Source organism: Montipora capricornis, chromosome 9 (genome assembly GCF_036669925.1).
Source record: "Montipora capricornis isolate CH-2021 chromosome 9, ASM3666992v2, whole genome shotgun sequence".
Classification (NCBI taxonomy): domain Eukaryota; kingdom Metazoa; phylum Cnidaria; class Anthozoa; order Scleractinia; family Acroporidae; genus Montipora; species Montipora capricornis.
In genome coordinates, this window is record NC_090891.1 from 15,344,387 (window position 1) to 15,359,386 (window position 15,000).

The following is a 15,000-nucleotide window of genomic DNA, read 5'->3' on the forward strand; positions in this document are numbered from 1 at the left end:
TCTGAAAACAAGATCATTCACATTTTGATGTTTTTCATTTAAACAGGCCAGCTTGGCTTGGAACAAGAATCGGCAAAATACGGCAATGCAAGCAAGAAAGGACATACTTACTGTAAGAGCTTTGTCGAACTTTAAACAAACTTCTGAAAACACAAGCTAGAGATATCTGTCACTAATTTTGCGAGAACTCATTGCGATTACGTGTTTATAACATAAGGGTAAAATTTTCGTGTGACTGTCGAGGCACATCGAAAAGCAGGTTGGCAAACGATTAAAAAAGCACTTGTTCGCTCCCATTTTAGAGCAAAACAAACAAACAAATCAACTATTTCTTTATGTCCAAAAGAGTACACATAATTGTTATTTAATTCCAGTTGAGAATAAAGTTTGAGTTTCATTTCTGAAGAAGGGAAAAACCGATTAAACCACTTTTTATGAATACGCATCTACTTGAAATAACGCATCCGTAAAAATATCAAAAGATTTAGTGCCCAAGGAAAGAATTTGTGGAGTAACGTCTTCCACCAAGTTTGAGCTATTACTGGTATTCTGTTTTGTCGTTGTCGTTCTCTTTCTCTCTTCTTTCGTTTCTGTGCTAGTCATAGGTCCCCCAGGCATCATGCAACCATATCAGAGCTTCTAAAGATATGCCAAAAATTGCAATACAGAGAAAAAAGCAGCTCTAAACATATTGAAAATAAACACCCAGCTTTAAAGTGCTACTATGATCAAATTCGCATCTTTCCGATCTAAGCCATTTTAAGACATAAGCTTGTAGTCTGTACGAGAAGAAGAATGCTGTTTACTATTTTCAAATTGTTCCAGAGATATTTGGCAAATTAGCCAAGTGATGACGTCATAAACTCAACCGAAGTCTTATCAAATGTGATGAAAAGAGATATCTCAGCCAATTTATATCGGAACTGCTTAATTCTTTGCAGTAAGATTCTAGTAGATGTGCTCCTCAATATGCGCATACCAGTTTTGTTACCATGGCAACATACTGGGTTCCAGATCTCCCTGATTTTAGAGGCTTTGCTGGGCACCTTTGGCGTTCTATTTTGATATTTGCCAATGATGCCTTGTCGGCATGATCCTGCAAGCATCTAAATACGTTAAGGTAACAAAAAATTCGAAGAACCTGTGTTGCACAATAATGCGGATGAATATAAAATGAAAGTTCAAATTTGCGCCCAAGAAGTTTAAATGAGAACCAAACGTTTCGAGGGTACTCCCTGTTCATCAGTGCATGGCAAACCACTTTCATTTTATATATTTCTGTAAATATGTTAGGTCGAGTTTGTGGCGTTGTTAAATGTTTTTCTAGGTTAAGATCAGGTTGGAGGGAACTGGAAAAGAGTGAGTTTTCATGGGAACCAATTTCATTATAGCCGTAGGTGTGTTGCTTGTAGAAGTATTGGTCTACCAAGTTTCAATGGTCTCTGCTGGAAATTGACCGAGATAGTTTTATTTATATACTTGATGTTATATTGGGTTGAGTGAATGACGACATCAGTCCTCGTTTGCATATTTTACACATTTTTTAAACTTAAATATCTCCGGAACCAATTTGCAGATATTTCCAAATATGGGTCACCATATTTTCTTAACTATGGTGTTCTGTGCGCGCGGAGCTCCGCTATTAAGTATTTCCTTACCGAAAAGATTTGTGACCAATTCAACAAAACACCAATGTAATACTAAATGAACTTTAAAAATAATATGTATTGTAACCTGTGCAGCCTCCTGCGCGCTTTTATTGGGGACTTCATAGGGAAGCTCCGCTTGCCGAACGAGCGCTCGTGGAGCACCATAGCTAAGAAATAGAGGATATTACAAGGTCGAGCGGAGACACGAAATTTCTCTTCGAGTGGTGAAAAATATTTTTTAACTCGAGAAGAGAAATTTCGTATCTCCAAGAGGCCATGTAATATTCTATTTATTCTCTAAACACCAATGAAATATGATGATAATGATGAAACTGATCGAAAACGTTTAGACTCATAATTGTAACAGCCTTTATCGTAAAGTCTTATATAAATACTAAGTTATTTCATGAAAGGCCGCGATTTTTATATGTAACCATCGCAACAGTGATCTTTTCACGTGTGAAGATATTATATATATTGCTAGTGCTAGTGCTAATCACCCTTACTTGCAGTCGAGGACTGAATTGCGAAGGGCGCGGCTCACGACATCGGGCTGAAAGCATACAAAGGCGCCTCTGGCTGCCGCTATACAGTCCATCTTTGATGTCGGAGCACAGCACCACAGCTAGATGTTAATTAGCTGTGAGTCGATTTTGATGAGGGAGGAAAACCGGAGTACCCGGAGAAAAACCCTCGAGTCAGGTTGAGATCGACTGAAACTCAGCCCACATGCTGGCCGAGGCCAGAATTGAACCCCGGCTCGCAGTGGTGGGAGGCGCAATAGATAACCACTAATAAAATTAGTGGCCCGATAGATAACCACTAAACCACCCTGACTATGTTTTCACGCGAAAGCTCACTTGTTATTTGGTTGGTGTTTATAAAATAAAATGTGGCAACCCATCCATACGAAAAATTTTGGATTCATAGCTATGACGTCATTGACCGTCCGTACGTGTCTTATCTGTCCAGTCGTATGCAGTATGTGTCCGTTGATGGTGGGGCTTCCTTGAAACATGCTCTTCATTATGGTGTTCCACAAGGTTCAGTTTTGGGACCCATATTGTACCTTCTTTATACTTCTCCGCTTTCCGACATTGTTAAGAAATTCAACTTGAGTTACCATTTTTATGCTGATGATTCTCAACTTTACTTGTCCTTTCAGCCAACTATAGCTGGGGATCGGGCTTTAGCTGTGTCTAACATTGGGCGTTGTGTACATGGGATTGATCACTGGATGCTGGTTAACCGTCTTAAACTGAACAAGGATAAGACCGAACTACTTGTGATCTCTGCTAAACCTCTACCTAGACAAGTCCTTCAAGAAATCTCGGTTGTCAATGAGACCATCCGCTCTGCATAGAAAGCTAGAAATGTTGGTGTCATTTTTGACAATCACGTTCATTTCAACAATCATGTTGCAAGCATTTGCAAATCATCCTTTTATCATCTCCGTAACATCAGCTGTATAAGAAAGTACCTGTCATCGACCACTACTGAAACACTTTTCACGCATTTATATCTTCAAAATGAATTGGATCATTGCAATTCTTTACTCTGTGGCCTTCCGAATTGCCAAATAAAAAAGTTGCAGCACTTCCAGAACACTGCTGCTTGTTTCATTACTCTTCCGAGAAAACATGAACACATTACGCCTATTTTATTAAATCTTCATTGGCTTCCGATTCATTATCGTATCATGTTTAAAATTTTACTCATCACGTATAAGGCTCTTAACAATCTGGCACCTTCGTACATTCGTGATCTACTTATACCTTACATTCCATCTCGTCAGCTACGTTCATCATCAAAGAATCTTCTTTTTTTTTTTCCGCGGTTTAATTTAAGATCATACGGTGCAAGATCTTTCTCTGTGGCAGCCCCCACACTCTGGAATACTCTGCCGTGTGACATTAAGAACAGTTTCTCAGTGTCCGTTTTTAAAAACAAACTTAAAACTTTCCTTTTTAAAAAAGCATTTTTATAATTTTTGCCATTTCAGGGTTCGTACACTTTTGACCTGTTAAAATTCCATGACTTTCCATGACTTTTTCCATGACCTTTTGCAAAATTTCATGACCTAAGTTTAGCAAGTGTTCTCCGACATCGACAGTAATGTGAAAACAATCATTTATTCAACTAGATAGGTTGTGAAAATATGAACCAGTTCAAACAAAATGTAAGATATTCTCTTTAACTGTCAAGAGTCAATCCTTTGCCCTTTACATAGAAGATAACTGCAAGTTAGTTCACAAGTTAGAACTCTTCTTAACCAGCTCTCTCAGCTCATCTTCAACTTTCTCTAGGGCGCTCTCCTTTTCTTTTGCTGCTTTTCTAAGTGCATTAGACTTGGAGAGTAGAACAAGCTTGGCTTTTTCCTCAGCTTCTTTTGCTAGAGAGTCTGCATCAAGTTGTAAGGCACTAATATCACTGGCAAGGCGCTTTTTCTTTTTCTCTAACTCAGCTTTTTCCTCAAGAACTATTTTTCGCTTCCTGTTTTGAGAAGCTTGCTGTTGCTCTTTCTTCTGCTCTTCAAGATAGGCAGAGTAACGTTGTCTCCCTGCACTAGCTGCTGCAAGAAGTTCCCTGCTAACTACCAACTGACCTAGCCCTCCAATGCTCTGAATGTGGTCATGAATTGTACGCTGTGCAATAAAAGTTTTTTCTTTCATGTTCTCGATCATGACTTGCCGGTTTACTGAAAATCCCCTCTCAACAGTTGCTTGACCATGGGAAAGAATCAAGAGTTCTCTCAGCAGATCCCATAATTTGGACAGTGAAATAACAGAACCAATGTGTTTCTGCAAAAATACGTCCAGCCTGTCTACCTTGAAGTTGAATTCTTCGAAGGCTGATGTCTCAACCTTAATTGCCAGCTCAAGAAACTCAGAGTACTGCAAAACTAAGGCATCACAATCACGTATGTTTAATCTTTGGCATTCCACCATCTTCTTCAGCACTACTTTGAACTTTGCAGAGCAACCCTCCTTGTCAGCTACAATCAAGTTGGGGTCTAGACATGCCAGATTCCTTGCCAAAGAGTAGGCTATCGGGGTCTTCTCAAACACCTTGCTGACAATTTTACTTAAGAAGGACTGAAACTCACTCTTGAACTGGTATATCTGAAAGTACCAATAATGACAAGTTCAGAATGGGTAACAGTTTAGATTCTGGTATTTTTGGCAAACCTGTCTGCAACAGGTTAAGTTAGTAAGTCAATAAGTCTCTGAAAGAAGCATTATTTCATCCCATTTTAAGCGTTCCTGGGAAATTATTGTATTGTATTGCATTGTGTCATGTTGAAAGTAACAAATATATATTGTTTGAGTACTGCATTGGACATTGATGGCCCACTCTCCGGGAAAAGGGAAAATTAAACAACTTTGTTCTCACCTGGCGATCACTGACTTTTTTTTCACCCTGCAATTTCTTGAGCTTGTCCACAGCAACAAATCCAATATCCACCTTGTTAATCTCAAGGAAAGTTTTCTTCTCTGAGAGGTCTAACTTTAAAAGCTTCACTGCTGAGATAGCCTTCTGGAGTACATCAGCCTTGATATATCTCTTCATCAGTCCTGCAATCATCTTTTGTAGAGTGCTAGCCATGAAAGGTAAAAGTGGGTTGTCACTTTGGAAAATTGCCAAGAAGGGTTGAAGCTGCTTTGCCACTGACTCAAAAGCTGCCATCTTTGCTGGCATGAGTGGATCCTGGACAGCATCTTGTATGATCTTGAATGACTTTGATGTTGGTTTACTGTATTTCTTGCCAGTTTGCACTTTTTGAACATACAGTATGACTTTGTCCCAAATTTCTTGAGCTCGCACTACAACGGGTACGTTCTCTAGCCATCTGTGCTTACAAAACTTCAGAGGAAACACCACACTTCCTGTTATTTCAGTAAAATCTTCTTTCCTTGCTGGTGAGTCTACAAATAGCCAGTGCAAAGATGAGAGGACCTCTTCTACATTCCATTCAGATGCCTGAGCACCAGTCTTGAATGCGTTATGAACAACATGTAGCCCACAAGAACCAACATTGATTAAAGTTGATGCATCCTCACCAGCCTCACAAATCTGTTCTTGTAATAAATCATGAAATTTCCAGTTAACATTGGGCCCATCCATAGATATCTGCAATATCTTGGAACTGTCAATTTTGTTACTTTTCAGACATTCAGTCATCTTTACTAGTAAGTCATTCGCAGTTGCATGCCCCATGAACAGGGAGGTCACATATCTTGTTTGCACACTTGAACATTTTGTGTCCCAGAATCTGATGTGAAGATCCAGTTGTTTACTTTGTGTAACTTTGTTGAGGGACTCATCAAATAACAAAACAAAAGACTCTAACTTTTTAATCTTATCAAGAAGCTGTTGCTGAAAGAATGGTGCAACTCCAAAACATGCTAAATAAGCACATTTTTTCTCCCCACAGGTAAACTGTTTGGCGATGGTGCTATCTGCAAACATTCGCTGAAAGAGTTGAGCAATGTCCTCACTACTTTTATAACTGTAGTGAGATAATACAACCTTTAAGGCCCATAAAACTTCTGCAGTCACAGTTTCCTTTGATGAAACGTATGACATCATGTTTTTAGGTAGCTGCTCAGGTGCCCTAGAAGCACCTTCTGGTACATGTGGTTCCTGTACAACAGTTGGCAAAAGGTTCTTCAAGCTGACGTTACCCTTGGCATCTAAATACAAATAAATTTTACAGTTGATAACAAAAACGGCTTGAAGTTACCTGGCGAGGGTAAATTACTAATAAACTATTGGCTTGCATAGCTGTTAAAACTGCAGATAACCGAGGTCCAGTTTAATGCAACTTAATAAAGAAGAACATTTGTGGAAAAAGTACACAAATAAACTTAAGCTAAAAAATTAAGTCGGCCAAGACTTTTGTACAAGTTGTGGCTCTTAAAAGAGCCGTTGTAATTGAATGAGGTTCAACATCCAGAAAAGAGCTTTTTCGCCTTCTCCTCCAAGTCATCTATGTTGGCAAGAGCTTTCGCTGCATTATTTTCGAAGGAAAGATAGCCATTTATTAAAACCACCAACAAATCGCTGAAATCTTCATCCATGGGTAGATTTTCTATCGTTTTCCGCAAATTTAGTTCGTGTTCTTTCAGTTCTTCAAGTATATTTAAGCGTTCACCGCGTACGAAGTCAAGAACAAGGTTGGGATCATCCATAATGGCGACTGTTGCTCACATTAAGGTTTTTCGCGGGAAAATAACAAGAACAAGAGGGGGGTAATTGAATTGAAATTACCATGTCGGCTCATTCTCAGTACGAAATTTGGGGAAATCTTCAAGCCTATCTATTTTCATAAGTGTACGAAGAGGCAGGAGAAACAATTTACATGTATAAGCTTACCTTCAACAGCATCAATATGCTTCTTCGATTTCATGTGGCTTTTCACGGCCGCTTCTCCCATGTTCTGGATGTCAAAATCTTTTGAACAAACTTTACATCTTGCTTGACCACTCGACTTTCCACGCTCAATCCAAATCGAAAACTGAGGGTTGCTTAACCAGGCCTCTTTAAATGTACATTTCCCCGGCATAGTCCGCTTTTATACCGAAGCGAAAGGTCAAACAAAACAAAAACACAAGGGCGATGCTTCGCATAACTACTCGCACGTCCGCGCACGTATGTTCCACATGAATGAACTTGTGGGATTGAGCGCATCTCATTGGTTCATTCCAAATGTCTGAGAAATTTGCATATATTTCACGCAACAATGAGGTGTAAAAGCAAAATACCTTGCAATGTGCGCTTATGTTTAACATTTCTGCTGAAATCAAATCTGATTTTTGGACTCGTCAGTAATTTTTTTTAACTTTGGATCTTATTGCCTTTCACTCATAGAAAGCGTAATGATTTTCCATGACTTTCCATGACCCACACCTAAATTCCATGACTTTCCAGGCCTGGAAGTGAAATTATAAAATTCCATGACTTTCCAGGTTTTCCATGACCTGTACGAACCCTGCATTTTTATTTTAGTCATATATTGTATTGCTCCAGAAACCCATAAGGGTTGAAACGTGCAACGCGCGTTCACAGCTTCCAAATATTCAGTGCGAACTGATTGGTTGAATGTTTCAGTGCTAAGTACCATATTTGGAAACCCATCGCTCTTGTTGTTCCAAATATGGTACTTAGCAAATTGAATATTCAGAAGCTTGTTTCCCAGCACACAAGGGGCCGTTACACGTTTCAATCCTTTTGGGTTTCTGATTGCTCTTGTTACGCGCTTTTGAACTTTAAGGATTCTAGCGCTATATAAATATTATTATTATTTTTTATTACGTCCACTCTTCCATGTATGCCAAGGTGACCACTATCACGCTAGTTTACAGCATGCATCTTATATTGGACATCCAATTGACACCTGTCAAAACGAGGTATCTGCTGACCAGTATCACGTGACCATATAGCGGGCTCAAGATTAGAGCTCATCGAGGTCAGCTGTTTTCTTTTAAGTTGATTGCTACCAGGTGATGGTTTTCGATTGTATCGCAGGCTCAACCCAGGTGACCTCACTTAAACATAAAGGAGGGTTCATTTTCTGCGCCTCAACACGGCTACACGGCCATACTACGTCAACTACAGCTCTTAACAGTCAACCCTTTTCGTGTTCAGGTGGAAACGGTTTGAAAAATGCTTTCTTTCCGCATTTTTCTCTGGTTTCAATCAAGTTTGACATATCTTGTTAGCTGTGGTCCACACCGGTGGCTACGCAGTTATTCAAGTCAAGCACCGGCGGGATGTAAACTTAAAGCTGAGTGTTTATTTTTGATTACTTTGGAGCTGCTTTTTCTTTGTATTGCAATTTTTGGCATATCTTTAAAAGCTCTGATAAGGTTGCATGATGCCTGGAGGACCTGTGACTGGAACCAAAACGAAATGAGAGAGAACGAGAACGACAAAACAGAATACCAGTATAAATAGCTGAAACTTGTTGGAAGAAGTTACTCCACAAATTCTTTCCTTGGGCACTAGACCGTTTCTTACTTTTGCGGATGCGTTATTTCAAGTGGATGCGTATCTGTGAAAAGCGGTTTAATCGGTTTTTCCTGTTCAGGAATGAATCTCAAATTTTTATTTTCAACTATAATTCAATAACAATTGATTGAGTTGTTTGTTTTGCTCTAAACTGGGAGCTAACGAGTGCTTTTTTAATCAGTTTGCTCAACTATTTTTCGATGTGCCTCGACGGCGACAAAAAAAAATTGCACTTATGTTATAAACACGTAACCGCAATGAGATCTCGTAAAATTATGTGGCAATAACACTAGGTTGTGTTTTCAGAAGTTTGTTTAATGCACCTAAAGGTAATTTGTTGGAGCAGATTTTGTTTGAAGTTTGTCCGTTCTTGGTTGCATTGCCCTATTTTGCTGATTCTTGTTCCAAGCCAAGCTGGCGTGTTTCAATGAAATACTTAAAAAAATCTCGTTTTTAGAGGTAATTAAAAGTAGAATAAAGTCCATCACTAAAACCCTTTTTTTTCTTGTACTGACAAGGTTTCCTGACGGTTTTTAATTTAAACGTGATTCCTATTCGCTGGCTATTGACAGTTGACTCCGAAATGGCTTTTTTCCTTTTCCATTCGCTCGCTGAGGATGTGCTTGTTTTCTTTTAAACACATGCGATTCAAGAAAAATTCATTGCTAAACTAATGAACTCGAGACACTGTCACTGTGTCACTGCGACTCCAGACAACCTACATCCACACAAGCCTAAAAGCGGAGCTCCCTGGTTGTTTATTCTTACTGCCTGTAGTGTCAGTGAAAATTAAAGGGTTTCGAATTGTCCGTGTTTCGGTGTTTCCGGTTTCTGCTTAATTAAATAATTTTCTTTAACCACATAAAAATTGATTGCTTAACTAATGAATTCAACGGGAAATTTCACGCAAAAAACCGATATCGCATGAATCACGAAGCGATGAGAGCAATATCGGTTTTTCGAGTGAAATTTACTTTGGAATTCACAGTGATATCTTTCACACAGGTAGGTAGGAACCAATATGTTGGTGTAAATGGCTGTTGCTCCTCCAGTCAACAGTTACTTCAAGGTGTTCTTCAAGGATCAATCTTAGGACCTATTCTTTTCCTTGTGTTTATAAATGATATGCCTTTGAGCATACGGGATTCCAGACTGGACATTTATGCTGACGATACGACCTTTTCCAAAAAGTGCTAGTTGAGAAAACATCTCCCACATCAAAACCGCCCTGAGTCAGGATCTTAAACGTCTGGCTGAATGGTCGGCACAGGATAAAATGTTCATCAACATTCAAAAAACCAAGTCTATGCTGGTAAAAGGAAGGCGCCTACGGAACAAAGTTGCCTCTCTTTCAATTGATGTCAATTTAAATGGAAATTCTTTTGAGAATGTCACCGATTTTAAGCTTCTTGGCATAACGTTAGATCAAGACGTTGCTTGTGATCGTCACATTGAGGAGTTGAGCAAAAAACTGCATGGTGAAACGGATAGGTCTCTTTCGTCATATAAGTCCTTATTTAAAACGGAATCAACGAGAAATATATACTTCACGATTATAAAGCCTGTGTTCCTTTATGGCAGTTCAATATGGACCTCTTGCAGTAAGGAAAATCTTCAGAAACTTGTTCGTCTTCAGAAACTGGCGGCTAGAATTATTCTGAATGCCGAAAAAACGGCTTCTTCTGTTCATTTATTCAATACCTTAAACTGGATTCCTTTCTGTGCTAAGTCGTATGTAAATCGCTGCAGTTCAACCTACAAAAGCCTCAACGGTAATACTCCAGAATATATAAATGATTTGCTAATAAAAAAAAAAACTCTGACATCCATAATGAATCAACTAGATACTGTAATCTAAATTTAAGCCCTCCTCGCTTCAAGAGATGTTCGGAAGGTGGCCGTACGTTCACTGTGATTGGAACAAGCTCGATGTCGATCACGCAATTAATACCAAATTTAACTAAAGGAAAGGAAAGGAACTTTGCTTAAGTGTCTAGTCGTAACAGAAAACAGACTAATTTGACAATGTTATGACGAAATTCATAACAGGACAGACGCATGAAAAACTGACATCAATTTGTTTTTTACAATAACAAAAAGGCAGAGGGCTCAAAATTAAATCAACTTAAACCTGTTTCAAAAAAAGCCAAACAGACTAAAAAAGGAATCATACAAAATTAAATAAACAGCGATTTATAAAAATCTTCTTGTAGCGTTCAATTTCATTCTTGGGGAGAATATAAGGATGACCACGCGCACGTAATAACTAAGTAATAACTCGGAGATTGCGCTGCCTTCCTTCGTCACAGCTTTCAAAATTTGTTGGTCACTTTTCCTGATTAAACAAAATGACAGGCGTACCTCTTTCAAGTAGCCATATCTAACGGCTGTAGATTGAAATTTATCTATTCTAGAAAAATATTTGTTATATGAAGCACAGCCACACACCGAAATACCATACATGGTACATGGTTAACGTGGTACATTCATGCAACTCGCTGGATAAACGTCATTTCGGCAGAGACTGCAAACGTCATGACTGTTTCAGGCTTTCAGTCTTGTCAATAGTGGTCAGTTAAGTCAACTGGATGCGGACAAATTCATCATTACCTGTGGTTTGTTTTTCTTAAGGCGATGTTGGATGGAAGAGAATGTTAATTTGACCTGGCTGCAGGGCAATTGCCATCGATTTGATGAGGAAAACGCGAGGGAACACGCTGGAACTCTTAACACTTAAGTGTGAAGAATTGCAAGGAATTACACAATATGGTGGATGCTAATTTTTATTTCATCAAAGTCGCTGATATTCGGCTTAGAGACAAGATAATAATAACTACTTTGAGAGTTTGACCGGTCGCTTTAGAGAATTTTTAGAGCGAAACAATTAAGTGTAAAAATAAGTTTATTTGTAATATTTTACAATTTGTATCAATTTTTTTATCACCTGTTATCAAAATATGACTTCCCCCAAGTTAGTTTTCTAATATTTAAGAACTCTAATAACCGTATAAGCTTTGTTGCAAATCCGGTGATCGGCAAAAGAATACTAAAGCGAAAACAGATGGCTCGTCTTTGTCTTTTTCTAAAATGGCCAACACCTACAATTGTAACATGGCAAAGCCAACATTTTTTGCTTGTTATAATTGTGTGATCTGCAAAAGGATAACCCATCTGTGCAGATGTGCAAAAGTGCGTGTGTTAGTGTTAAAATATAAGACAAGGTGCAAGTGCTAAATAAATAAATAATGATAAAAAGTGCGTGGTCAGCGTTTTTTTTAAAACATGGCCCCAGTCATCCGTTTTGAAAGCTTCCACTGACTGCTCTTTTTAAAATGACTCTGTTTGGTAAAGAGTTGAATTATTTGATTGTACGTGCAATAAAATTGTGTTGGTATTTGTTTGTTTGTTTGTTTTGGCACTAACTCACAAGGATTTTTACAGGATGGAATTGTCTAGTACCCTGTCGCCTCTTAGTTAATGGGGATCTTTAGCAAAGACAACGGCGACGGCAACGAGAACGTCACAAAATTTGCATATTTAGAGGGCAAAAACAATAGCTTTGCACGCCCTGCAAGTGCATTTTTTATTTTTGTCCATTTCTTTGCCGTCGTCAGAAAAACAACAACGTGAAATAACCAAATCTGTGGTATTTTGGAGAACCTCGGCATTTGGAGATAAATTTCGTTTTCTCCTCTAAATTAAGTGCCACTTACAACGGTTTCATTCCTGAGGGACTGCCACACCTTTGTCTTTAATATTAAAAAGCTTGGACGAGTCGAGATAGACTATTGATCGAGTTACGAGTTGAGTTGAGTTTGAGTTGAGGTTAAGTTGAATTTGAGTTGAGTTTGAGTTTTAAGATTGAGTCAAAATTGAGTTAATATTGACTTACGGTTTTTGGCATTTTTGGCACTTAAATCTAATAAATATTAAGTAGAAGTCACTGAGAAGACCACGAAACACCGTTTTCGTGAAGTGCACAGGTGTATATTTGCGAAATGGTTTTAACCTGATCAAAACAATCCTAAAATCTCATGCACGGCAGTATTCTTGTTTACCACTTTACCAGTTTCAGCACTTGGACTCCTTCGATTTGACTACTGCCTGTTTTGCTGTTATGTGGTGGCATCGATCAGTAATCCATTCAGAAGATTATGCCAAGCCGACCACAAGGCTGATGAAAGACCAGACCACAACACCGTACTCTTTTCGACTAGTGTGTGCGATCTTTAACATCCCACAGAGTTTATAAACATTGAAAGTTGTGAGACGGGACCTGCGATTTATAGCCCTTATTCGCGAAGACTTGAAAGTCTAACCATTTGAGAATGTTATTACAAAGGCAGCACTTTCTCCTCAATTATTTTAAGGCCATGAGTGTTGCGGGTTCGGGCGGAGTCGCACTCACGATCTCCTGCATAACAACCTGAGCCACCGGCGCGCGGTTGTTCCTTCTAGCGATCAAGTCTATCGATGCAGAAAAGATGTCTTCTTTTAAGGCTAAGGATGGAATTTACTGTTAAGCCAGCTTAGCCCCCACGGCTAAACGATGAAAAGTACCGTTTGTCATCCAGCAGCGTGGTTTTCATGATCAGTGAGCCGCATGAGGGTTTATGTAAAATTTCGGAACCTGGAACGTAGCCTGCGAGCAGGCTCTCTCTCTTCGGTGGGAGAGAAGGAGAGCCTGCACACATCCCTTTGAATTTTGAATGCCGCCTCCTGATGTCACGCTGAGAGAGCTGTCAAAAATTAGCCAATCAGCGCGCACCAGAAGTAAACATTGAAAAAAAAACACAGAAAACAGAAACCCACGCGTTGTGTATTTCAATTTGCCCGAGGCAGAAACTAAAAAAAACTGTAAAGGAAGGAAGCCTTCGCCAGAAAAGCCTAACAACTATTGCTGATGCTGTAAAGCGTAGCTGAATATTCAGTACGGTAATTCGTCGAAGTCCCTTCCGCGGAAAAAGTGTTTCGTTCGTCAGGGAAAAATTTAGCACACAAACTTCAAACGACGGGAATCGTAATAGAGACATTCGTTTTCCCTGACCACATCTCCACTGTGTGAGACTCGTCGACCACAACTGCTGCCAAATTTCGGTAAAGCGAAGCGGAATTATCTTTTTAAATTTATTTTAATGAAATACAGACATTACAACTGCTACATCACACTTTAATACTAGACAGATATTCTAATACCTACACCATTTTATTTCAATTGTGGTTATAGATATGTATTTTACTAATTCAATAATTTGAAAATTGGAATATTTTGTTTTCAAGTGTATCGGAGTATTGCGGAGTTACGAGGAGATCGAGCAATCATTTGTGGAGCCGCCTTTTCGGCTTAGCCTAATACTTGCTAAAATCGTGTAGAGTTCCTCTATCGTTAAATCAGCAACAGAGGCAGCCACGGTGACATGAAGTCGCCCTCGTATTTTGGCCGCTACGAAAAACAGTTGGGAAATAAGACTTTTCTCGAATTCTGTGGATAACAGAGATAGAACTTCCTTCCTTCCAGTAGAGAGGCCATTGCATCGCGTTGCCCGACCTTTAATTATGTAAAGTTATGGTAAATTGCAACATTCTACAATTTTCTCAGACGCATTTCTGACCACCTCATCTCTGCGAAGCGAAGAGGCTTTCTTGTTGTCGGAGCTTGTCAGTGGTGACGTCACGAGGTAATTTAATTTCAGCCAATCAGTATTTTGCGTCCAAAATTTGGACGCGACATTCAAAATACAAGGCCATGCGGGCAGGCCCTCGTTCTACCCCCAACCCCAGTCCCTCGGAGGGCCTGCTCGCAGGCTACCTGGAACGCGTTTTTTCCCTTACTGACCCTTTGTCAGTTCTCATTTATGTACTTGCAAAAACAAAAGAAACCGTGCACGAAAAACCAAAATTAATTAACAAGTAAATAAATAAATAAATAAATAATGAGAAATAACGGTAAACTGCTTTATGCAACATGATTTAGAGCGGTGCAAGTTTTAGGATGGTAAAAGTGTAGACAGAAAGAAATGTCTATCGTGATTTGTTCAGATCATAGATATACTTTCAATTTCAATACTTTGATTTCCAATCTTGTTTGCAGACCTTTTTTATTAACCGGTTGAGTAGGGATCCAGACAGACAATTTTTAATTAACAATTAAAGATCACCTCTTCGAACGCTTGCCGACGACTCTGCGGTTAACTATCAACTTTCCATTGCATGAGAACCAGAACCCGGAGTGCGCAAAGATCCCAAGTCTTACCATGTAGAAACGGGAAACAAAAGGTGAGCGAAACAAACATCATTTCATAGTGTTTTCACTGATTAGTAACAAGTCATATTTTAGAAA

The 15,000-nt window shown here is 39.1% G+C and overlaps 2 protein-coding genes across 3 annotated transcripts in view; both read right to left on the reverse strand.

Moving 5' to 3' along the window:
* Positions 1-15,000, reverse strand: part of LOC138015036 (uncharacterized) — a 234,725-nt gene that overhangs the window by 206,069 nt on the left and 13,656 nt on the right. The window lies entirely within an intron of this gene.
* Positions 3,655-7,643, reverse strand: LOC138015038 (uncharacterized). The gene is made up of 3 exons (XM_068861939.1): positions 7,026-7,643; positions 5,043-6,343; positions 3,655-4,771 (listed from the first exon to the last, which is right to left on the reverse strand). The coding sequence occupies exons 1-3, from the start codon at positions 7,213-7,215 to the stop codon at positions 3,899-3,901; spliced, it is 2,364 nt and encodes a 787-aa protein (XP_068718040.1). The 5' UTR covers positions 7,216-7,643; the 3' UTR covers positions 3,655-3,898.

Excerpts from the sequence above, each read along its gene's own strand:
- LOC138015038 (XM_068861939.1), bottom strand. The coding sequence starts at position 7,215 with ATGCCGGGGAAATGTACATTTAAAGAGGCCTGGTTAAGCAACCCTCAG. Across the intron at positions 6,344-7,025 it reads GCATATTGATGCTGTTGAAG|ATGCCAAGGGTAACGTCAGC; the intron begins GTAAGCTTATAC and ends ATTTGTATTTAG. Across the intron at positions 4,772-5,042 it reads AAAAAGTCAGTGATCGCCAG|ATATACCAGTTCAAGAGTGA; the intron begins GTGAGAACAAAG and ends TGGTACTTTCAG.